General features: G+C 48.8%; 1 protein-coding gene across 6 annotated transcripts in view; it reads right to left on the bottom strand.

The window, feature by feature from the left end:
* Window positions 1–25,744, bottom strand: part of ME3 (malic enzyme 3) — a 171,566-nt gene that overhangs the window by 22,016 nt on the left and 123,806 nt on the right. For all 6 annotated transcript variants that reach the window (XM_036906976.2, XM_036906978.2, XM_057507156.1 and 3 more), the window contains one exon: window positions 20,055–20,158. In XM_036906976.2, the coding sequence (XP_036762871.2) occupies window positions 20,055–20,158 (104 nt within the window). The remainder of the gene's footprint in view (window positions 1–20,054; window positions 20,159–25,744) is intronic.

Below are 25,744 nucleotides of genomic sequence, written 5' to 3'. Positions count from 1 at the left end.
GCAAAATGATTATTACCACAGTCAAGCTAATGAACACATCAGTCACTTCACACCATTAACATTGTGCATGGTGCAGACATTGAGATCTACTCTCTTGGCAAACTTCAAGTACACAACACAGTAGCAACTACTACCCATGGTCACAGGCTATGCAGGCATCTGCTTTGCAAGCAAGCTCCCACACTGTTCCGATTCTGACAGTCTGGAGAACTCCAAGAAACAGCGCCTTCATGGTGAAGACCAGGCCCATAAGCTGATAGATATGCCTTATTTAAAATCTACACTAAAACTGCCTCCTAGATTTCAGGGTCAGGAAAAAGTTTTGTTTCTCCAACATAAGGGTTGGATTTATACCCAAAATTTCCTGTTAACATTGTAAGGAAGCCGAGATCTAAGTTCTCTGCTCATTTGCAGCATGCTCTGCCAGCCAATCCATTCTGCACACACCTTCCCCCTAATGACAGTCTTGCTTTTGGTCCTGCTTTTGATCCTGGTTGTGATAGTTCTGTTGTATTGTGTCTCTTACTGGAGTCTTTCTGGAAGCAAGCATGGTATGAGTTATTACAAATTACTTAATACACAGATAAAAAGTAGGTTTCATCTCATGGGTCCAGTTGTAACTGACATTATCTGAGTTCATGATCACTGGGAAAAAAAAATGCCTTGATTGATCAGCCAGGAGTGTTGGGGAGAAACAGGGCATGAGTTAGGAGAAGTGGCCTGCCATTCCCAACCTGGTGTGAACTGGAGGCTTAGGACTGGCCGTGGGAAGGAAAATTTACAATCTTGCTAGAAAATGTTGGTGGGACACACACTTGGTGGGCTTCTTGTGCGATCGGGGACATCTTTCTGATGAGGCTCTTTGACTAGGTGACTAGGAGTGGGTGAGCAGCACTGGAATGTCCCAGAAAACATCTTTTTCAACCTTGTAATTTTGCACACGGCTTACCCTATACAGTAGAAATGCCAGTGAGTGGGCAGGCATTTGCTTCTACCATGGTTCTTCCAGAACCTTCGAGAGCTGGGGCAGTTGGTGGGAGGATGGGAGGATGGGCTCACGTTCAGGGGCAGAAACGGAGAGGTGGTGGTGTGGCCACAGTCCAGGGCTTATGGCGCTGGGCTTGGCTCCCAAGGCTTGGGGGCCTGACCTGGCTCTGCCACACCCAGCTCAGTGGTCTCGCACCTGTCACTTCACTTTTCTATTCTGCCTCAGTTTTCCATCTGTCAATGGGCATAATACCAGCCCAGCCAACTGCAGTGGGCTGCTGTGTGGATTAAAAGCTGGGGGCGATTTTTAAATTGTAACGTGCTGAACATGCGTGCCATCCTGGTCACAATTCTTATTCACAGTCACAGAGCAAGTGCTGGTGGGGGTAGTAGGGGTGGGGGCTCACCCCCATCATCCCCTTTCTCCTTGTACAATGGCCAGAAATGATACTGAAAACTGTCCGTGCACAAATATAATGCTATGCTTGCCAAAATGTGCTGTGAATTTTTTTCAGGATGTGAATTTCAAGTATTTGGTTTGTAGGGGGGAACAGAACGTCTTTGGTTGCTGGTGACATTTTGTTATATATAATCCTCACAAGACTCCCTGTGTTGCTCCACAGCTGGCCTGGAGCTAAAATGCCGGAAAGGTCAGACAACAAAAACAACGTGGTGCACTTCTCCTGTGTCTGTCTCCCTTTCTCATACACATGTACACACGCATTTGACCTTTAAGCAACACTACTCTGAGGTAAAAAAATAAGGCAGGAATTACAAATAAATATCTTTGTCAGTGCACTATTACTCTTTCATATTAAATTCAGTTTTTTTAATTAAGGTATTATTGTTATACACTCTTATGAATGTTTCATATTAAATTCAGTTTTATATGAAAGAACCTCCCCAGGGATTTTGGAGGAGCCACAGAGTAAGAGCTCATTAATTCAGGCCACTTTAATCCTAACTTGGAATTGCATAAAAGGCTATGTGAGTCACCCATCCAATAACCTGGATTCAGAGTCCCTAGATTTTATTGGACTTAGGGACCTCCAGACCCCCATCCACTGGGACACCCACCCGCCTGGCCGCTCCCTGGACCTTTCCTCGTGGGAACCACTCCTACTCCAGAGCGTCACACTGTCCACTTCAGTCTCTGACTTCAGCCTCTCCTCCTGGCCCCCTCACTTCCACTACACCTGTTCTTTGTCCCCACTGAGACCTTGGGGCTCTTCACTATTTCCTCCTTATGGCTTTTCATGAATCTGGACTATGAACCAGTCTGAACCAAGGGTAGTTACTTGAGTCTCTCTCTTACCAGCAACCATCCATCCATATATCCATCTGTCCATCTGTCCACTCATTCATCCAAAAGCATCTGTTGAGCTCCCTGAGCTGACACGATAGTTGCTCAATACATATTTTAGGAAGGGGCAGATACATGAAGGAGTTGGTGGAAATCTAGTGTGAGTTTGCCTGCAAACTTGTTTAAACTAATTAAAGGTCAATTAAGACAAAAACAAAATTTCAAAGTGAAAATTTAAATGGCTTAGGTGAAAAAAGAACCTTGCTCAATTCACCCAGGTTCATCCAAATACAGGTAATGGGTTTTCACAAGATACCAATTTAAATGTTAATTATAACTGCCTTATACATTTATTAATATACTATGACTACTAATCACGGTAACAAAAATAGCTGAACTTGATTGTTTCCTACCTGCTGGGCCTATGATGAACCCTCCATATGTTAATCTCAGTGATTTACACGATCTTACCAACCAGGTGCCATCCCAGAGGAGGAATCCTGCTACGGGTGTCGCTTGCCCAGGGTTATTTACTCGACTGCAGTGGGAAAGCGGTGGAGCTGGAAGCTGAATCTGGATCTGCCTGACCCTTGAACTCCCCTTAGTGTAGTTTCAACAGCAATATGAATTTGTAAAAGATAAAAAGAAGTAGAGAGTAAAGCGCATGTCTTTCTCCAATGAGAAAGAGTGCCATGTGGTGAGGAAAATCCTCAACCAGGAGACAGGAAAACCGTGTCTGGTCGCTGACGTGAGCTCTGAGCCCCGCGATGAGCTTTGGCCTCAGTTTCCTGCCCTGAGAGGCTGGAGGAGCAGCATGAGCTATTTTACGTAGGGTTGGAGTAGATGCACTAGGCGCTTCACTCAGATACTTCTGCAGGTCCAAAGTAGGGAGGTCGGACCGTTCTTCCTAAGAGCCTCATGCAACAGGAAATTCTGGACAGTCAGTACTTGGGAGTCCTTTCGAGCTGGAACAGCAGACCAGCTAGCTGGGTGAGCAGGGCTGGGGCAGCCACGCTCCAGGGCCTACAGCCGGAGCAGCAGCAGGGGCCCCCTGCTCAGGGCTCTGGACAGTTTCCTGATTTTAATGCTGGCTGGTACTGCTGGCCTTCATTCCTGCCAGAAGCCACTCCTCACCGGGGAGGCTCCTGCTTATCTGTCCCCTTCTGCACTTTTGAATGTTTCATCCCGAAGCCCTGGAAACTCTGATGTTTCAAATTACTGCCCTGGAGAGAGAGAGGCACCTCCCTGAGCCACACACGGAGCTGCCCGACTTCTCTTCTCTGGGACTCAGCTGGGACGTGGCCTTGGAGCTGCCTGCAGGGCATTCCAAGGTCAGGGCTCACGCAGAGACCAGAGGCTGATGGGTAGATGTTTAAACATTCCCCGCAACACACCAGCACTCATGCAAGAGGAAGCTCAAAAACAGTGACATGTGTGACAGTGTGACAGACCCAGGCCAGGACTGAGAGAGCCAGGCAGCTGCCACCGGGGAAGCACCTCCCCAGAGCAAGGAGATTCTGACGTGGCTGTCTGCCCTTCCCCCCAAGCTGGGAAGGCTGCGTGACAGACGTGGTGAGAGCAAAACATTCCAGGGGCTGCAGACCTGGTTTCTCTGTTCCATAGGTCAAGACCTGTCATTTTTGCAAACACCTGGGTCTGACCTTTTCAGGCCTGAACAAACACAAGAGACCTGGGAGCAGCAGGTGGATTTGCTCAGCCTGTCTCCAAACCAAATGACTAAAGGCAGCACTCACATTTCCATGGGAGCCCACTCTGTTCCCCTAACAAACACCCCACCAGGCCGGCTCAGGCCTGCAGAGGGCCAGCGAGGGCAGCCGCCATCCCCAGAGGAAAGCTGTTGCTTTGATTGAGGTTTTCCTTCCAGGAACTAGAGCTGATGGAATTATGAAAGCTCTAGGTCTCTGCTTCTATTTCACACGTTCCATTAAACTCTAGTCCCTTGAGATGCTCTCAGAAGAGTTTCCATGGCCAAATATGTTGGGGAAATTCTGAATCTTTATGTGTAACTTACGCAATGTACACAAAAGGTTCTGAAAAATTGGGCATGAAGAAACCTGTTTAACCCAGTATTTTCTACACTTATTTGACCAGAGACCTTATCTTTCTGCACCCCACCCTCCCCACCGAGGTGCAGCTCACTCTGGAAGACATAGGTGTCCACAGAAAGAGCCATGTGCAGGTGGGCTGGGTGAACTCGGTGCCAGGCCCTCTCTCCCTGGGATTACAACTGCCACCTCTGGCCGGGACCCCACAGGGGCTGATCTTACCTCCTGCAGGTTTATTCTCCTTCCCGTAGTCCATCCTCCATATCGCTCCAAACACAGATCCGTGCAGGACACTTACTTCCTGAAAATCCCTGCACGGCTGCCACTGCCTTTGGGATTATGTCTGATCTCCTTGGGTGGGATTCACTTTGGCCTCAACCTTCTGCCCTGGCCACGTCTTCTGACACCCTAGCACATCCTGCTGCTCCGCAGCCACTGTGAACCCTCGCACAGATCCATGGCTTTGCTCAGTGCCTAGAAGGCCCCCTTTCACCCACGCCAACTCCTACTCAAACAGTAAGGCCCAGCTCAATTGTCACCTCTTCTAGGAAGGCTGCCCTGTCCCATCGCTTTCCTTCCCTGCAGGACGGTTCCAATTCTTCCCTTCTCTGGGCTGCCTCGATACTCTGGATGTCTCTCTACTATAGCATATATCACACTGCATCACAATTATTTACTGATATTTCCATTTCAATTATTAAAGAAATGTGTCCAGCAGGATGTCCTGTTTGTGTCAGGAACCATCCTTGGTATGATATAAAAATTCAATTCAGCCAACACTTCTACGTGTCCACTGTGACCACGGACTGCCTCACCTGCTGGATTACAAAAGCAAATACGAGAATCTCACAGTCTGATGGGGACACAAGAAAATAAAAAGGCAGCTGCCATACACTGTGGCAAGGGAAATAGAGGTCTGTGCTCAGTGGGCGGGAGGCCTCCACGGGGCAGGCAGCTCTGCTGGGGGCAGAGGCAGTGAGGCTCAAGGACAGGAGACTCACAGGTGTGGGGCAGGATGAGCAGAGGGCCTGGGGCACGGGTTGGAGGGAGGGAGGAGGCTATGGAATGCGAGGAAGGGGCGTTCCTGGAGCTGCAGGAAAATAAACAGAGCGGCAGTCTGGGAAGAGGGGTGAGGTGTGGCCAGACAAGGTGGGGTGGAGTCCAGGGGGCCCCCTTTACATGCCAGTGTAAAGAGCCTACAGTCTGAAGGGCAGAGGACCCAGTGAGGGACTTTTGGCAGAAAAGTGGCATGTATTTTAGGAAGTTTATTCTGGTAGCAGAGTGAGTGATGGGGTGGAGAGCTGGGAAGACACAGAGATAAGGGGGCATGCTGACCCCACTGAGAGGTCATGAGGTCCTCCTTGCGCAGGGCTAAGGGGCCAGGGTGGGAGAAGAGAGCTGGGCGGGAGATGTGAGGGCAGGAAGGCAGAGGGTGCGGGGCGTGGGGAGCTTTGGAACCAGCTGGTCTGGCTCCATCTCTTGCTAAATGTTTGACTTTAGCCCAAGTTATTTAATCCAAATTTCAGTCTTCCCTGGTAATACAGTGAGTTATTAATACCTTTCTTGCAGCCCTGTTGTGAGAATTAAATGAGACACTGTGCCAGTTCAGGGCAGGATTTCATAACAGGTAAGAGGTGGAAGATGAGGAGGAGAAGCCCAGGTGGGGGACGGTGGTGTCTGCTGCTCACTGAGGATGGAGACAGGAAGGACAGGCAAACTCACTGGGTAAGGCAGGCTTGGCACGTGCTGAGTCTGAGGTGCTGGGACGTGTCAGTGGGCAGGTAACTCCACGTGAGGCTCAGCAGAGGGCAGTGTGAAGTTTAGGGTGTTATGACAACGGCCTCAGGCAGAGCAGGCGCAGGGAGCTGGAAGCAGGTCAAGGCCTGCACCCAGGACCCACCTACATTCAAGGAGCAGAGCGAGTGGAGGGAGAGTCCAGCAAGGGAAAGTGGGCAGGGGACCAGCAAGGCAGCGGGTGGGCCAGCAGAGCAGCTGCCCTGGGAGACCCACAATGGGCTGCGGTCAGGAGTGTCAAATCCTGGAAATGGCAAGTGAAAGAGATGTTGCAGTGCCTGTGGGAGCTGGCATTTAGATCATGTGACCTCTGCCAGACCACTGTCAGGGCAGTGGTGGGAAGGGAACCGTTCTGGTGGGCTAAAGGGAGAAAGGAAGGTGAGGAAATGTCAGTGGTCAGGAGCTGTGCTGTGAAGGGGAGAAGGTGACCGCTACAGGGAGATGTGGGACTGAAGGATGGCCTCAGCTTTTAGATGGCGGCACGCCACGACATAAAGAAGGCATGGGGGTGAGGGGACAGGAGTAACAGTGGGAGAGATGCTGGGGAGATGGGAGGAGGCAGACGCCAGAGTCCCATGAGAAAGTGAAGAAGACACGGTCCTCCCTCTGGGGCCTCACTGCCTAGGTTGGGGGGGGGACAGAGGTGAGACCCCACACCACGGTGACCACAGAAACGGAAGGGGGTGACTCATTCCGCTGGGAGCAGGAGCTGGGAAGAGATGCACAAGGATGCCAGGGAAACTCCTCTGTAGAGGGGAAACTGGGAGCCACGGATTGGACAAAGCAGGAATATTGAGCCCGAAAAAGAGAAAGCCAAGTGGAAGAGGCATGATTATCTCCAAAGACACGAAGGACTTGTTCTGTGGAAGGAATGAAGTAGATGTATTTTCTGTGGCCTTGGGGGAAAATGCAGAGCCAACAGGTACATGTCAGAAGGACACAGATTTCAGTGCAATATAAGGCAGAGATTTCAAATACTGGGTGGAAAGAGGCTGCTGGTCACTGGGAATGATTCCAGGGTTGCTGGGGCTCTACTTGGCACAGAAGCTGCGGAAGGGACTCCAGCCGGGAGGGCGAGGGTGGACCTCTGACACCCTTTCCTTCCAGGTCCCACACCGGGAGGCCGTCCGGTGTGCCCAGGGCCCGCAGCCAGACTGGCGGGCTCCTGGGCAGGCATTCTGGCCTGATGGGGAACACGCCCATTGAGTAACAAGACAGGCACAGGAAGCAGCAACTTCTAAGCACAAGTCCCAGAATGAAGTGGCCGAAATTCCTTAGTCCCTGCTCTGACGGCAATCCCAGGCCAGACGGAGGGCGCTTCAGGAACAGTGTACGTCTCCTCCTCAATTTCCCGGTTTGAGTTCCTGGGCAAGCACACAAATGGTGCCAGAAATCCCAGTGATGGTTGATCTGCTGGCCTCTCAACCTCTCAAAGGTCAGGGGCCACTACTGAGTCTTTCCTCTAGGATCCAGCAGTCACTCCTCAACCTCCTGCTCATAAAGCCTGTGCACGTTTCCTAGCCGCCAGCGAACACACTGGCCGGCTTGGGGCATCCACATCTACCCGGCTTTGATCGCCCACAGACTGTACCTTTCAACATCATAAGGCCACTGATGGCCTCCAGGAAGCTGCTGATTAGTTGGGCCTGTCCTGAACTCTCTCTATTCGGGTGGATTCCCATCGTATTTGTACCATGCAGTCTGCCGCACAATTGTATTCTGAACCTCCTCAGTCTGAACTGCCTTTCCTCACAAGAACTGGCTAAATTCTGCATTGAATTATGACAGTCGGGGGGTGGAAGACAATAAGGTCCAAAAACCCAGTCTGTGTTTGTGCGCTTTCGGGCCCAATGGGAGCCAAGTCGGGGAGGGAAGCAGGGAAAGACTAAGCCAGGTCAGGAGACAGACCCGACCAGAGCGGCACTAGGCAGGGTCCTGAGGGCAGGGGAGGGCTCTCACTTGCCATGTATGGCACCGCAGCTGAAGAAAGAGCTGTAACAGACCCCGCTTCCTGCTCCCTGCTCAGGACAAATGAGCTTTAGCCGCCCTTGTTGGAAGACGGAACCAATGTGTTGCTCTATGCCCAGCGCCCTGTGCTTGCCTGGCTTGGTGAGTATTGTTGAACAAATGAAGCACCAATGCCCGGACACCACAGAATGGCCCCTGCACAGGAGTGCCCAGTGGACACATCCCAGATGACCCATCCAGCACTCTCTGGGGCCCCTCTCTCCTGGTCTGGAGCCCAGAGTGGCAAACGCAAAGTCACTTTGTATCACCACAGTTCAGGCCATTTCCTTCTCCACCACAGATTCAAGTTAACACAAATGAGGCCATGAGCAGAAGGGCTTCCCAGCCAGGCTGGCAGGGCAGGCAGCGGAGGGTTGGTAACAAATGGCTTCAGGTTTTGGAGTCAGGTGGGTTTGGGGCAAGTCCAAACTCTTCCAATTTCTGGCTGGATGATTTTGGACAAGTTACTGAGCTTCAGTTTCTTATCTCTAAGGGTTGCTGAATGTAAAGAAAAAAACTCTCTGAAGATAACTGAATGTAAAGCTCTCAGCAAAGAGTAGGTGCTCTGGAAAAGGGAGTTGTTTGCTCTTTCCTGGAAGAAGGCTGTGACTTTTAAACCCAACTACATGTCCCAGGTCCTTAGACTGCTGTATTCCCACCACCAGCCTTGATCAACACTGCACCCATTAACTAGGTTAAATGTACAGAGACTCAGTGGTAGTTCTTTGAACAATATTTCTTTTTTTTCCCTTGTTGATTATAAGCTCCTTGAGAGTAAAGCCAATTTATGACTTTTCTCTATGTTTAATAAACATCTGTCCATTCAATGAAGGACTACATTGGCAAGTACATGAATAAATGAATAAACAAATAACTAAATGCTGCCTTAAACTATTTTCTGATTATGTGTCCATATTGCAATCTCAGGAGAAACTGAATTATTTAGGACAAGTCTTTCCTTTGTATTGGCCACACTCTGGGGCAGAGAAGGCATATGATAAATACAGACTGAATGGAAACTTGGAAGAGATTTCATGAATTATGTGAATGACAGCAAACAACTGAATAGGTTCCCCTTAAGTTCCCACTGCTTTTATCATTATCTGACTGGGGGGAAATGATTTTCTCTCTGGGTCTCAGTTTCCCCCCCTATACAGTGACAGAGCTGGATTAAATGAGCAGGTGGTTTCTTGCTCAGGTATTCTAAGACTGTGGGGTTACCATCCTAGAGAGGGCCAGGTGGGAAAATGAGGTAAGATACCGACTGAACTGCAGAAGGAATTCCTAAAATTCAGTGTATATGAAAATACTGAGCAGTGAGAGTCTCTGTTGAGAGGGACTCAGAATGTGAACACTGCCTTGAAACATTATATCAGGGTTTAGAGCTAACAGTTACGCTCTTTACAATCTTTGAAAATTAAAATAAAATCTTGAAACATTCTTTGTAGCCTGGATGCCATAAGCGTAGGCATATGTTTATATTGTTTTAAAACCACCAGGAGAAGCTTGGAGCCAAAAAGCCTCAGTTTTTCCCCTTGGGGCTTCCACTGAACTGTTGAGTTTGTAGTTTGTGGAGAGGCCTGCAGGGGGCAGCCCGTTCTGGGGAAGGATGGGCAGTGGGACCCCGGGCTGTCAGGCGATAAACAAGGAAGAACGAAGAAGCACCAACTGACCCAGATACTGGCGAATTTTCCTGCCACAAAAGATAACTTTTTTGTTTAATTATGTGATGTGAAAGAGATGTTAGCTAATGCTATGGTGGTAATCATATTGCAATATATAAATGTTATCAAATCAATACTTTGTACACCTTAAGCTTACACAATGTTGTATGTTAATTGCATCTCAATAAAAATAAAAAATTACAAATGAAAAAAGAGGATGCTTCCCTCACTGAAGAGGCAAGAGAGTTATGAAAAGGAGAGTTCATGGCTGGTTCCTCAAAGGAGTTCCCCTTACATGAGGACAGGTGGGGCAGTAACCCTGCTCTAGAATAGGAAACCTGAGTATGCTGAGTAGGAAAGTTTTCATCTGACCTTCCTCCTGCTTTTCTGCCTTGTCTACTGTATCAAGAAGGTGTTTGGACAGAGAAGACAAGTAGTGATTCTATAGCATCTTACTACGCTGATGGACAGTGACTGTAACGGGGTATGTGGTAGGGACTTGATAATAGGGGGAGTCTAGTAACCTTAATGTTGCTCATGTAATTGTACATTAATAATACCAAAAGAATAATAAAAAAAGAAGGTGTTTGGAGTATGTTGGACTGTCTTTTCTTTCATGTAAAAGAACAGAAATGGAAAGTATTCAAGTTAGAGGGTGGGTTCTGAAGTTAGACCACCTGGGTTCACAGCTTGGCTCCACCATTTATTTACTAAAGGCCTGACTTTGGACAAGCTCCCTGACCTTTTGTGGTTTCCTCATCTGCCAAGTGTGCATTCACTTGATGAATCTTTACTGAAGATCTAGACTGCATTAGGCATTGTGCTGGTGTGTGAGGTAGAGCAATGAACAGGAGAGTCACAGGTCCCTCCCTGGAACTTCTATTTCAGTGGGACAGGATAATAATTGTATTTACTTAATAAGATTGTTTTACTAAATGAGTCAATATATATGAATTGCTTTGTTTTCCATAGACGCCTAGTTTAGCCCCCAACTCAGTCCACCAGAGGGTGAGGGTGGGAAGCTTGCTTGCTTATTTATTTATTTCTTTAGTGTTTTTTTTTTTCTTTTCTTTTTCTTTCTAAAACAGGGTACTATCTCCGGGAAAGAACTGCTGCTTAACTCATTATTAAAAAATCCATTATTTTTGTCTAATCACAAAAGAAATGCTTTACACAAACAAACACAGAAATGAATGGCTTGGAAAGCAAAAACTCTTTCCAATCTCATCCTTTAACTGTAATCACTGCTAACAGCTTGGTGTATACACACCCAGATATTTTTTTCTTTACGTAATTTATCTTGATGGAATCATTTTGGTTTTTGGGATTATTTTTCACCCTAGTTATTCAACTTTTAAAAAACGACCTTGCTTAAACCTAACATAATGAATGCAGTAGAATAAAAAGAGATTGTGTATGTGTGTGTATGGATGAGCAAGACACGGAGAAAAAGAGACGAAGAGAAAATGGAGAGAACATATCATCTGCCATAGGACTGTTTGGAATTGCTACATCCCTGCTGGCATGGGATGATGATTCTTGATTTGGGTGTTCCAGTTTTACTTATCCTCCCTTCCCATGGGGAAATGCTCTGTCTCATCAAAAGCAGCTCAGAAAAATCTTCACTGATAGGACAGCTCAGTGTCACAGTTCCTTTCTGGATAACCCCAAATAGGGATCCCTGATCGGATCTCTGAAATGCCCGCAGGCTGTAAACTTTGAGGAGCTGGATTTTCTGAGGGTACCTTCTGCTGGGTTTCTATGACTCTTTTTCATTTTCAGAAAGTTTTTTGGGTTCTTTTTCAAATTTGCCTGTGTATTTTTTTTTTTAATTATAATGTTGGGTACTTTCCTTATTACTTCATCTTGTGAAAACAAATCTCTGTAACACATTTAAGTAGAAGCTGCTTTATAAGCTTTCTCAGAATATTCCTTTGTCTTGGGGTTCTGATTCTTCTTTTCGTTGTAGATCTGATTTTCCCACATTGCAGATTGTTCCCATGTGGATTACTATGAATCATGAGTTTCATTTTTTCACTGGGAAATTGTTTTTCCCCCTCAAAGAATTCCTCACAGCAGGGTTTGTAGCACTGTCCTTACAAAGTTTTACTTTTTCTTCTGCTAGTTTCTCCAACCCTATCACCAGCACAGGACAATATTTTAGAGTCATTTCTTAACTTGGGAATTTCTGTACCAGGTGGATATTGTAAGTGTAGACTCTAAATCCACATGTGGTGAAGGCTTAGTGTTTTGGTTTCTTCTAAGAGACAGTGTTTCCCCCACAAGCCCGTGGTCATTTTTTACCCCGGGTGGTGAGCAGAGCCTCTCTCTCCTTCACGGAGGCACAGCCATTTGAGGCTCCCAGTTCTCCGCAGGACTCTCAGTTCCAACATCCTGCCTCCTACAGACCTCAGCACTCTACCCTGGGCATGATTTGGGTCCTGTTCTGAATACCAGGCTGCTGAGGGAAGGTGAAAGGGAGATGAGCAGCTGGCGTCACTGAATCCGACTCCCCACCCACGGCCTTCCTCCAGCACATGGCAGCCTCTGCCCAGAGCTGGACCCTAACTCACGCACTGCGTACCCTCTCGGTGATTCAGTCCGCTTGGCCACGATGGAGGCAAACAGACTGCTGGAGAGCCGAGTGCTGGTCTGCATTTTGCTACAGTCTTCCCGTCCATTTTGTGACCCAGGACAGGTTCCCATCAGGCACGAGAGTGTCACCATACAACATCCAGCTCCCATTCCAACAGGAAGGGACAGGGGCTGGATTGTCAACCATTCACGACATCAGGCTGAGGCTGGAAAACTATCTTGCTGCTCCAGAGGCCCGACCAGCTAGCATGAGTCCCAAAGTACCTTCCTCTGAACTTCCTCAGATGTGGTCAAATTCATAACTGTCAGTCCATTTTAACTGACAGCTGGCCTGGTGAAGGCTTTCAATCTCTTAACCAGCCATGCAGCCCCTACCTGTACCATGTCTTGTGGGCCCACACTGGGTTAATAATGTTCCCTGCCCCCCAGAAACTCTCCGTCTGGGAAAGACATTAGAGTCATGGGACTTGAGAAAGGAATGATCTGCAAAGTCCATCTAGTCTGGCCTATGCCAAGACTTAGACCCCCCTGTAATCATCCAGGCACATCTTTGCCCAATCTGCTCTGACCGTGAAACATTAAAGACCAGAAGAGCTTTAAAGAGCTCCTGACCATTATAGATGAGATGTCACAATGCAAGGGCGTGATTCGTTAGCAAATGAATTACATGGCCAATAAATTACCCTATAATTACAAACAGGGAGAGAGCTTCAGGCCAGGCTGGTCAGGGCAGATTTCCTGGGGGAGGGCAGGATTTGTGTTGGGGCATGGCTGCAATTTCTCATCTTCAACCACAACCTGTCAATTTCAATACTTCTGTTGCTCAGGAACCTACCATGGCTCCCAACTGGTCTGTGCATCTAGCCCCAAAGACGTCATTGTGTGGACTGGTAGTTTTCAAACATTTTTAGCAGAGTAATTCTTTAATGAAATCTTGAGTAGAACCCTGACAAAGAAAACAATGAAAAACAATGAAATATTTCATTAAGTAGTTTAAATCTTATATGATTGGAGGGAAAGAGTTCATTTCTAGCACCCTTGATGCACTTCTATAAATGCCTGAGGCTGGGGGAATTTTGGTTTAAAAACCACTGGAACAGATGAAGCCCTTTCCACTTCTGAGCTTTAATAGTTCTGACTTTCTGCCTAGGTTCCGAGGCCTATCAGAGCCTGCTCTATACCTACTTCACCTTATTTTGAACGAGCAAACATTCATCTCTAGTGGGGCCAGTTTTCCAGTCTTCTGCAGGCTCCTGGCCTTTCCTGGGTTCTTGTTTTTCTCATGATATACATGATACATCATGAGATGTATCTTTCTTATTGTGAGATGAGATCTTTTGTGCTGCTTACTCACATTCAGTCCTGAATTTGTATTATTTCCATCTCTTCCCAACCTTCCCCGATTGCTCCTTTCTCTGAATTTCCACTGAACTGAGGTCAATGCCAAACTTAACTCTTCTCTAATTATTTCCTGTTCAAAAGTTTTATCTTCTTGGAAGGGCTCTAAGATTGATGAGGACATAGCTCACATCTTTTACTTCTTTTGAATCTCATTACAGTGCCTAGTAGAGTGTTGGGCATACAGTCACTATTCAATAGCCCTAGAAATGCCTGATTAGCTACATTATTTGTTTGTGTTGCTCCTAGTTTTCTCAGAGTTTCTGTAATGAATTTTCTCACTAGAGTGGAGAAAATAAAGCTCAGTCCCCAGAGAGATGGATGCAGTGCCTGTTGCTCCTAGCTCTTTGACAGAAAAATACATCCCTTCACAGGACAGGTTTGAAAGTCAAATTCCAAAAAGTAGACATACTTATTGGGAGGGTGATGTGACTTCCTGTATCATCACAGGAAGTTTTAAATAAGAAATTCCCTTTAATAGACAGACACGCTGTCTTGTCTAACTAATGCATCTGCCATCTCCCTCTTCCAAGCTTCTTAGTGGTCATGAAGTCAAGGTTTGAGGCCAGAGAATCAGGCCTGAGCGTGCGCTGGTTGGTGGGGAATGGCAGGCCTGATTCCCGCCCACGTGAAGTGTCTTCCAGGCTGGTGCACCCAGGTATGTGTGCTTTCTGCACAGGTGGAAATGTGATTATGCCAGGCCTGAAGGCGGCTCGAGTTCCTCACGCAATGGGGATTCCAGCAGGAGCATCAGGCTCAGCCCTGCAGGGAGGCTTTCAGATGGGAGCAAACTCTCAGAATAGCAAGCGTGTTGTCAGATGGACTATCATGGCAGGGTGAGCCCAGAGAATGTCCTGGGTCTTTACCCATGTAGGTCCCTGGTGGGAAGACGTGTGGTAAGTCTCTGTGTATCAGCCCTTAAGCCTTCACCTCAGGCTCCTGCCTGATTCAGAAAGTGGGGGAAGCTGGGATTGCTCACAACATGTCTCCTCTCTCCTGGGGTGTGATCCATCAGAATATTTCACACTTTAATATTTGCACGGAGTATCAGAAGCATCAGGAAAGCTTCAAAAATACCCCCAGGCCTCAGTGCAGGCCTACTATGGCACAGGAGCCTGGGGTCTGTAACTCCCCTGGTCATTCTGACGCCAAGCGAGGTTTGGGAGCCCCAGGGCAGTATCCACATGCATACTTGTATCTTGTCCACTGTTTCGTTCCAGAGTGGGACGGGGGTGAAGGTGAGGATGCAGGGGACCCAAGGAAGCATATTCTTCACTGTGAATTTTGTAACTCAGCAGAAGCAGCAGCAGTTCTGTGTGGACCAAACCGACAGGCTTGCTTTATCCTGAACCCTTCAACCTCAGGCCCCTTAGGGCTCTGAGGTGCTAGTCAGCTGTAGAGATCATGGGCAGACAAGCAAGTGCGAGCACTCCTGGGACCGCAGGTGCTCGGGCCCCTAGGATCCCTGCAGGCCCGGGTGGTCAGATCACAGTCCAGGGCTGCCACACCTCCTCCCCTGCCGGGGAAGACATGGCTGATCAACCACCTTGTCAGACTTAGAGAGGCCTTAGAATCCTAGCAATCAGCTGGTTCGGAGAATGAAACCTTCTTACACTACTTGCCATTGCTGCCAGCAGTATCCTAGCCTAATCCTAAATTTCACTGAGCCCTTTGACTTACAGTGTTCACAGGGCACAGTTCAGAAAATGGGGGTGAGCCGCATTCTCTTCTCTCCACTCTCCCTGGTTCAGTGAACTCAATCATTCCCTTGGCTTTACATGCCATCTGTGAACTGGTAACTCCCACCTTTATATTTCTACCCTAGAACTCTTCCTGAGCTCTGGACTTACGCAGAGGCGCAGAGGTTACCAAAGTTTAAAGATCCGCTCTCAATGCCAGCAGACACCTAAAAATGTCTGTGAAAGAGAAGCTCCTTGAGAGCAGGACTGTTTGTTTTTCCATGGATTGTCGAGCATGCCCGGCACAGCGTCTTGTATATCAGTATTATATGATAAACTTCCCTGCTTGCACAAGTAAATGTTACTCTTTTCTCTGACCTTCTTGCATTTCCAGAGCACAACGTCCTATAATGCTGGCTGCCCCAGTGTTCATGCCCCCAGGTTGGATGTGGTTTGGATGTGTTCCGCAGGTTGGATATAGTCTGTTACATGCCCCAGTGAACCATGCCTCCTGGTATTTATGCCCTTATGTTATCTCCTCCCTTGGAACCTGGTATGGACCTGGGATTTGCTTTAACTAGTAGAACATGGTGGAAATGACACTGTGCCAGTCCCACTATGCATGTGTCTCAGTTATCAAATGTAGGACGGTGCATGCAAAAAAGACAAAGAATGAGAGAGTAAGAGAACCAGAGATAGAAAAATGGAGAGACTAAAAAGAAAGAAATATTCTTGGAGTAAAGAACTCTTTTAAAAAAAGAAAATAATTTCCCTTTTTTATCACTCATCTCAGCTGCTTAGCAATCTCCATTTTAGGGTTTTGGAGCTGTAGAGAAAGGGGGTGGTTTCTTTTCCTGGCCTGCCTAAACGCTGAAGCTCCTGTTGACATCAAATTTCTGTCCAATCAGATCAAGTTTGAGACAGAGCTAGAGCTCCCAGTGCAAACCCAAACAGGCCATTCCCATCTGTGCTAAATAAGCAGCAGAAATGAAAAACGTAAGGGGAAACCATTGGTGGGGAGAAACCTGTCACTCAGGTGCAGTGCTCTGCACCCCACCGCAGTGCAAGGAAAGAGCAGGAAGAAAGGAATGACAGGCTTCCCCAGGGAACGTCAGCCTGTCTGAGCCGTGAGCTGGACACTTACAGCTATGTGTTGCTGCGGTTCACAGACTTACATGGAGATTCCTCCTGCCCTGGTGGGTCCTCCCAGTGGCCAAACTCCAGCCTAGCAACTGAGTCATAAAGACTTTTTCAGGCCAAAAAATCTTAAGTTACATCCGGATTTGTGGAGAGGGGCAGGGAGGTGGAGCTTTTTATTAGCAGGATGTTTGGAAAGAGACTAGGCAGGAGTCAGTGTTTCCCAAGGTTCTTCCTTAAAATACATTGTGTTAGGCTTTGGGGCTGCTGACTCACCCCCAGGCCGGGCATTCCATCTTGAGGCCACTATATTCCCAAGAGTGCCTGGAGAGACCAGTTCATTTCCCACCTACAGTAGCCACAGAAACATCTGCTTTAGTTTATTAGAGAGTCAAAGCAATCAGCTGTCAAGCCATCAACTTTTCCACTTAAGGACACATGCCTCTTGGCTGACACATGCCCTGCCCCCAGGGCTCACCCCTGGTTTGCCTGAGTGTCTGTGAGACTGTGAACTGATTTTGATGATAGTTTGAAAGCTTCTTATATCCTAGTTTATTTAACCTTCTCACACAAACAGCAAGACTTCTCTGTGGGGAGTCATGGAATGACTTGTGACTCATTAGGTAAGCAGAAAGCCCTGGAAACGGGAAGCGGGGGCTTGCAGAGCCAAGTCCGTTCCCTTCTCTTCCCAACCACAGGTAACAGCACTGTAGGAAGCAGTCTGGCTGTGGAGGCAGCAGACGCAAGTTCCACTTACATCCAGCCACATACCGTGTGACCCGAGGCAGGTTCACCTCTCAGGGCCTGTTTCCTCTTCCATAAGATGGGGATGATAACATCCACCAGCTACACAGGGATCTTCAGAGGTCCAAATAGAATCCTGACATAGGAGTGTCGCTGCCCCAGTTCCCTCCTAGAACTGTGCCACTGCAACTCACCCTTGAACCCTCTCTGTGACAGAGAACTCCTTCCCCTAGAGTCCGGTGTACGCTGGGATGGCTCTGACTTACGCTGTGCTGAAGACTGCCTCCTCTGGCAGTCCACCAACTGGTTCTTCTCCATGGTTCTCCTGGTGTACAGAAGTCAGTCTGGTCCTCTTCTGCAGGTCACCTTTTAGGTACCTGGAGGTGTACTGTGCCCCGGATATGGACGTAGCCGTCCCTAAGTCTTCTCCCCACCAGGCTAAGCCTTTGGCTCCCTTAGCTGTCATTATTGTTCTCCAAAGGCACTTCAGGGACTTGATGACCCTTAAAGTGTCTTGTTTGGAACCAGATGTGGTATTTAGGATGGTCTGAGAGGGGCAGGATAAAGTGGGGCATTCACCTCCTTTGTCTTACATGCTATGCCTCTATTAATGCAGCTGACCTTCCAATTAGCTGCTCTGGTGGTCACATCTCAATAGCAACACTTCTTCCATGATCTCTGCTCCCAACACCTGCCATTCTGATTATCACCTCCTTTCTTCCCTGCTCATTCCATCTACTACCCAACTCAAGAGGTCTCACCAGGACTTCCCCATCCACTGTTCGTACCGCCCTGAAGGGCCCCCACCCATAAGATGGCGAACCTCCTGCTTCTCTTCCGGGTCCTCGGTTCCCGCCGGCGCCATCTGAACCCCAATCACCCCTCGCCCCCCTAATCCCAGCACCTAGCCAATAGCCACCAGCCCCGTAGAAGTAACACCACAATCACCCCATGCCCCTTCCTATATAACCCAGCACCTTTCCCTAATAAAGTGGAATTCTCCGGTGAATTGCTGCTGTGTGTCGCTCCCTTCCTTTCACGCCCCTCCACCCTGCCCTTGTGTTCTTTCTCACTCAGCCTAGACCTCATGACCCATCGTTATAATTGTCCCCTGGAATACACTCCCGATTCTTCTCTCTTGCCCGTGAACATCCCAACCCTAATGAAATCCCATTCTCTGCCTCTTCCTGCCCTGCACTCAGATGGTTGAAGCTGGCTAGAGAACACCACAGAAATAGGTTGACTGGCCTAAGTTAAATTCATGCCCTGTAATCTCCCGGGGGCCATGGAGCTACACAGCTATCATCCTCTAGTTCCCTAGAGTGGACCATGGACATTCCAGGTCTTACCTCTCCATCCTTAACCTCCACCACTTCTGAACCCATCCTCCCTCTCAGCGGAAGACCTTGCCTTCATCCAGTGGGGCTCCTGCGCTCCCCCACATCTGCCCCCTGCTTGTGGCTGTGCCCGTGGCTCTGCCTTCCCTCTGTCCCTGCAGATGGACCTCTGTGCTCCTATCTAAGGCCAGGCTCTCCAGGGGTGCACTAGATCCTTCCTTCTGGCTTACTCGGGAGTTTTGCTTCACTACCCCACTCTCCATTACTGATTTCCTCCTCTCTATAGGATCTTTCCCACCACATGTAACTACAATATTATTTTCTCTCCTTGTAAAAAAACAAAAACACAACAATAAAATGCTGTCTTCTTATCTCCAGATAAGAAGACTTTCCTTCACCTTCCCAACGTCACAGACTTGGAAGTGGTGAAGTAAAGAGCCAAATCCAGTTTCCCACCCCCAAAGCCCACCCAAATGAGACTGTGGGTGCGGAGGCCAGAGCAGCTCTCTCTCCAGCCCAGTGCTTTGGGTAGATGTGCTTGAGCTTAGACAAGCAAGTGTTTTGCCCAGGACGTCCAGGCCAGCTCTGCCAAACCTGCGTACTCTTGAGATGGCAGGAAAGGCTGGAAGTTTTCAAGGGTAAAGGGGACTCATGGCTCTGCAGAGGCCTGCTAGGCTGCTGAAATTCTGTCTTACCTGACTTGCCTGTCAGAATAAACATGAGGGGGAGGGGGGCTGTTTCCAGAACTCTATCCCAGTATTACGTCAGTGTGCATGGGTAGCCATGGCAGCAGACATATGGGGCAGGTGAAGGGGGCAGAAGCCACTAATATTATGCACTCCAGTGCAGAGATGACACCTCATAAATCTCACAGGCTCAAAGCCCGTGTGGCCTGCTATGGTGGCTCATTAACGCTGCCTGGTCCTCATGTAGAGGTGGGAAATGATGACTGACATGGCAAGCTGCCTTCCAAAGCCATTTCATTAGAATGGCACACTTCTTTTATCCACTGCTCACAACATCCCTCTTGATGCCAGGAGACCAGAACAGCTCAGGCCAAGGGGTTTTCCTCCTGGGACATCAGATACTTAACTACCTGCAGGTCACAGACCTTCAGACATCAGCCCTCATGTCTTTCTGCTGTGCCCTCAAAGATTCCCCAGAAAACACACCCATTTGCCTTTGAGTCTTCCAAGTACATGGGGTCAAGTTGGAATTTTGAGACCACACAGAAAAGCATGCATCTTCTGCCTCTTGTTTGTGTACCTGCTAGAACCAGTGTTGACTTCAGTCACACTCTCTCTTAGGAGACTGCCTTCCAAAGGGCAGACTGGTGCACTTACTTGTCCGTCACAGCCTGCATGAACTCGTCCAGCAGGTCGTCGTACTCCTTCCCGCGCACACGCTGGTGTCTCAGGCCAATGTACAGAGGGTCTCTGAGCAGCTCCTGGAACAGACAGCATCTGTCTCCTCAGGTGTCCTGGTTTAGTGGGAAGGGCCAGGGGGTGGAGGGAGGGGGGAGCTGGCAGTCAGCTGTCCCTCTAACCTCTCTGTGCGCCATCGTGGAGGTGTATGGAGACTAAGCCTTTGCCTGAGGTTGGACTCCCAGGCGGTACCCACTTTACTAGCCAAGGACGCTTTGAACCAGGCAAGGCTCTCTCAGCCCTGGCTGCAGGCTCTGGGTTTATCTCAGGGTTTCTCAGCAAGGGCACTACTGGCATTTTGGCCCGGATACTTCTCTGATGTGAAGGCTGGCTTGTACCTTGTAGGGTATTTAGCAGCATCTCTGGCCTCTTGCCACTCTCAGTAGCACTCCCAGTTGACACAATAAAAAATATCCCTAGACACTCCAAATGTCTTCTTGAGAGCAACACCATCCCTGGTTGAAGGCTGCTCTAGGCAGCATCTGGCTTGAGATATGGGTCTTGCCACTGATCTGGACTCAAATTAGAAAACACTTCATTCATTCAATGAAATTTTACTGAATATCCACCATGTGCCTGGCACTGTGCTACAGCCATACAATGAAACAACCAGAAATTTCAGTTCAATAAAGATGCTCAGCTAATGCCAGCCTGTGTCGGTGTCCCCCCACCCCACCCCTTGTGGCTCCTTCTGCATCTGCCTTGGTCTGATGGCCATGCCCACCGGCCAACTTCCCACCTCTTCTCTCCCCGTCAAACACCCCCCAACACAGAATCAGTGGACTCTTGCATGTGTGACACACTCACTGATCATCTGTTTCTGCTGACAGTGGCCCCTGGGGGCATGTGGAGGTAAGTAAGAAATGGCTGTTACCTTTAGGGCGCTCAGTCATTGCGGTGGCTGAGGAGTATGCCAGCAAACGCTGCCCTAGTCAGGAGTGACACCGCTTTGGAACAGAATGCGACACGCGGAAGTGCAGAGAAGGAGTGAGGTGATTCCCATGGGGATGGGTAGTGGTGTGTCACGGGGGAAATGGTCAGGCATTAAAAGGTGGGCAGATTTTGACCTGTGGGCCATACCCTCCAGGTGAGAAGTCAGCATGAAGGCTGGGGGCTGGAGGTGGAAGGAGGAAGAACCAGGTGCATTTGTTCAGGAAACAGGAAGGAATTCCATGCGTCAGGGTTTCTGGGAATTACCTATTTTGTGTCTATATCACTGAAAATATGAGCACCTTGTAGGTCAGGGTTTGTGTTCTCTTCATCTCCGTCAGAGATGCTACGGCTGGATTCAAAGGCAAGGACATCATTGCCGGGTCCTCGGGGGCTTGGTGTTAGAGTCAAGTGTCACCCCCACCACCGCCTTGCTGTGTGACCTCGTGGAGCCTTCTCATCTGACATATGCGGGTAAAATGCCAGCTGCACAGGGTGATTGTCATGACTGAATGAAATAATACATGTGAAAGAGCCTTGTGAATTATAACACTCGCTGTTAAGTAATGGCAGCGGCTTTAGCTTTCATAGCGCTCCCTATGTGCCATGTATTAAGGAATACGTCAAGTACTGCCCCCGTGACGTGTGGCGACCGGGCAGGTGTGTGGCTCAGATCCCCTAAGGGAGCCTGCTGAGGGAGGGCAGAGGGCGGACAGCTATCAGCTACACACTCTCCCTGAGCCCTGCCCAGACACTGATGGAGCCGGGGGAGTGGGGGGCTGGCAGGGCAGCGCGCCCTGCCATGGACTCCCAGGCAGTCCTTGTTCAGGGACCTCCCACTGGCCCACCTGAGACTGTCCAAGGGGCCCTGCAGGCAGAGCTCTCTGTACTCAGGTGTCCCTCCCTCTCTCCTTTCATGGGCGTCAGGCCTGCACTGTAGTCTGAAGGCCCCAGCTACACCCGCTCCCTCCCCTTGACTCTTCACGGGGTTCCTCCCAGTAACATTTTCACACATCTGTTTCCTGGAGGGCCCAAGTGGATATGGAGGTGGGTCTTAGTATTTTCCTCCATTTTACAAATGCAGTAAAAAGTCACTGAGGTTAAACAGTGGAAGGGTCCAGATTCAAATGCACGCTGCCTGGCTCCAGAGCCCATGGTCTAAACCACTGCGCCATATTGCTTAGACAGCACGTTGGCACATCAACCAGAATTGACTTAATTTTTGTTAAAAGACAGTGCTCCAGGTCCCTATTGTCTTGATGGCACTATAGGAGGTGGTGTGGAAAAGGTGTAGGGGACAGAAAAGAACAGGCAATCTCTGCCTTCCCAACTCCCCACATCATCGGAGGTGGGTTTAGGACCTTCTCCAGGCACCACAGGTCTACACTCAGCAAGAAGGTGGGTCCTGCCCTTCTCCCTTCTTTCCTCACTCTCGTCAGCCCTGGATTATGCGTCCTTGAGATTGGTTAGGATTCTACCCTGCCAGGTGTGTGAGAGTAAAGGATGAAAGTGGAGCATACAGCATCCATCCCTCCATGTGACACCTTCAGTGACCATCGTAACACCACTTAGAGGCAGCAACCATCCGGCCAAGGGGGAGCCATAAAGTAAATGGTGTTACATCAACTCAATGGACAGCATCCATTAACCCTGGCGGTTTTTAAGACTATGTAGTCATCTGCACAAATGTGTATGAGATTATTTAAAGTGAGAAGAGCAGGATACAAAATCACACAAATGTAACTTCAGCTATCTGAAATACACACATGTACAGCCTGAAAGGATATATATAAAAATGATAAAAACAGTGTAACTCTTGGCAGTTGCAGAAAACATCACTTTTTTTAGTTCTCACAGAGATTAAAGGATCCACAGTGAGTTACAATTTGTACTGTTGCCAAGTCAAAGATCTGAATTGCTGGTGCGCCAGGCAGCAGAGTGAATTTCTCCATGTTGATACGTGGTTTCTGGGGCAAGCTGGCACTGAAGAATTTTAGAATTTTCCAAAAATGCCTTGGCATATCTGCATTTAAGATCGAAGGCCAGTCATTATGAGGTACTGTTGAGATATAGGGTTGACTCTACAAAGCTTTAAAAGTGTACTGATATTTCAACTTTTATACTAAAACATTTGATGCCTGAAATACTTCAATACTTCAGCACACACAAAAAAATTGTAAAGAGAGTTTCTCTATGGAAATGACACTAAAAAATAGCTTCTACTTGTATAGAACTTCCAAGTAATTCACTTCTTGTGAATCAAGAGTAATTTGATCCTTCTGTCTTATGTATTCTCAGGCCCATTTTACAGTTGAGGAAGGTGGGAGTTCAAGGTTTTAAATAAATTGCCCAAGTTCTCACAACCGGAAAGTGGCTGAGCTGAAACTTGAGCCTGTTGTGACCGGATCTCACAACAGAGCCCATCACTCCAGGCTGTGGGAACTGGGGGACCTGGCAGGCCTCCTACCCTCTGTCTGTTCTTCCCGGAAGAGGTCGTGCCATCATCCCACAGGCTGGGGAGCAGTGACAGCAGAACGGAGTCTGGGGAAGGGCTCTGCCCACATCTCCAGCCAGCTGGGTCTCCTTGGCAGGAGGGAATATAGCTTCTCAGCAACAGCAGAGGGTGGACCTCCCACGGCTGTCCTGGCACAGAAGGGAACAAGAAGTCCACATTCTGCTCTGTGTCCCACTGAGCGCCCGGGCTGGAAGGGCGGCTGCCAGCAAGGTGTGGGACTTCTCACCCACCCTGGGCCCAATGCCAGCAGCCCCCTCCATCCCTGACTTCTTCATTTAATGTTTAGAAGTTTTCAGCAGGTAGTACTACCAAATAAAACACAGGACAGATGCCCAGTCAGAATTGAATTCCAGATACGCAATTTTTTTAGTCTAAATATGTCCCAAGTACTGCATGGACCATACTTATTCTAAAATATGATAAGCTACTTATTTGAAATTTAAATTGAACTGGCATCCCATATTTTTCTTTGCTAAATCTGGTAACCCTATCAAGAGAGGCAGAAGGAATCCTGAAGTTGGGAGGCAGTGGCAGCCCTGGCCCAGATGCTCCCGCTGAGCACCCTCATCTCAGTAGGGCCTGGCTTTAGAAGCAGAAGGGGCTTGGGGCTAGGCAACCGGACAGATCTGGGTTTGAATTTAAGCTCTGTCACTTAGCTTGTCATGGAAAACAACATGGTTTCCTCCTCTTAACTCTCCATATCACGGAGCACTGGATTTAAGCTGGAGGAGAGGTGAACCTCCTGGCCTGGAAAAATGCTTATCTTGCATAGCAACAGGCACATTAAGACGTAGTCAGCATCTGGGGGGTCTGGGGAGGCCATGGAATTGGGTTCATGCTGTGGACACAGTGCCCTTCCCCATCAGGGTGGCTGTCAGGCCGACATGCATTTCTGTGGGAGCTCAGTTAAGCCAAGGGTAAGCACAAAGATGCTAGGAAGGGCACCCTCCCTGAGCACACACGTGCAGAGAGGGGCCACCTCCGCTGGCACCACATGGTGAGTGCTGTTTATGAGCCGCAACAACGATGCTCTTTCCAGGTAGAAGCAGCCCTTGGACGCCCAGCTCTGCTGCCATCCCACACTTCCTCGGCAGTCCAGTAGCACCCCCACATGCCGTTTGCCAGGTTCCGCTGAGAATCTGTTCCCGCATCTCCCCAAGCAGGCAGGACTCCCCTCCATTCCCCTGGTTCGTCAGCTCCTCAGAAGCTCACACAGCACCTTGTGGCAAGGTGAGTCCAAGGCTTGAGACTTTTGCCCAGAGACGACTCCTAAGGCTCAGAGGCCGTTTTAAAGCCAAGCCCCCGGGGAGTCCCACAGGACCCTCAGCATCGAGTTGGGATGAGCACTGGGCTCGAAGTCAAATCTGCAGAAACCATTTCTGCTCTGGGGTCCCTTCCCTGTGTGAAATGAGGGCTGACCAAGAAGTATTTCAGGCCCCTTCTCAACTGGACAGTCTGTGACTCTGTCTGGCCTGCATGTGGATGAAACAAAATACACAAGCACCCCACAGGCACCCTGCCTAACTTGTCTCCTCACACTGCCCCTTGGGACGTCATTGTGTCATGTCCCTTCTTCACGGGCTCACTGTCCCCCATATTTATATTTCCAAACCTCCTTGGTGTCAGCAGGTAGAAGTGACTGAGAGTGTCAGGGCCACAGACAGCAGATGTTTTCCTTCAACAGGAATAAGGCCGGGTTTTCTGATTCTGATTAAAGCTGCTAATTGCCTCAGGAGTTACTATAGAGGCACACACACGGACCTCAAGCCTTCACAGCAGCACCCTCCCTGCTGACACAGCAGCTGAAGCTTGCAAGGCCTAGAACCCCCTCTCCTATTGCTCAGGGGAAGAGCTGCACCCCAAGACTTCTGGGAAAAAATCCTGCAAACTGATTCACTTTTTAAGAAGAATTTAAAAAGTGAATGTAGTGTGGGAGAACACATAGTAAATGCACTTGGAAAGACCGAAATCACCATGTTGGCCCCTCTGTGATTGGATTTTTGTACATTAAGTTGCTTGAAGAAGGTCTGGGGGGTGTTTCCCTTTCTTCAGAGGGGGAAGACCATGCACACAGCACCTGTACACTCTGACTTGCTCCTGAGTGTCCGTGGGCCCTGACTGCATGACGCACCTACTCTCCTAGCTTTCATTCCCCTGTCTACGA

Source organism: Manis pentadactyla, chromosome 9 (assembly GCF_030020395.1).
Source record: "Manis pentadactyla isolate mManPen7 chromosome 9, mManPen7.hap1, whole genome shotgun sequence".
NCBI classification, from domain to species: domain Eukaryota; kingdom Metazoa; phylum Chordata; class Mammalia; order Pholidota; family Manidae; genus Manis; species Manis pentadactyla.
Note: the sequence above shows the minus strand (reverse complement) of the source record. Positions and strands in the feature narration are given on the sequence as shown.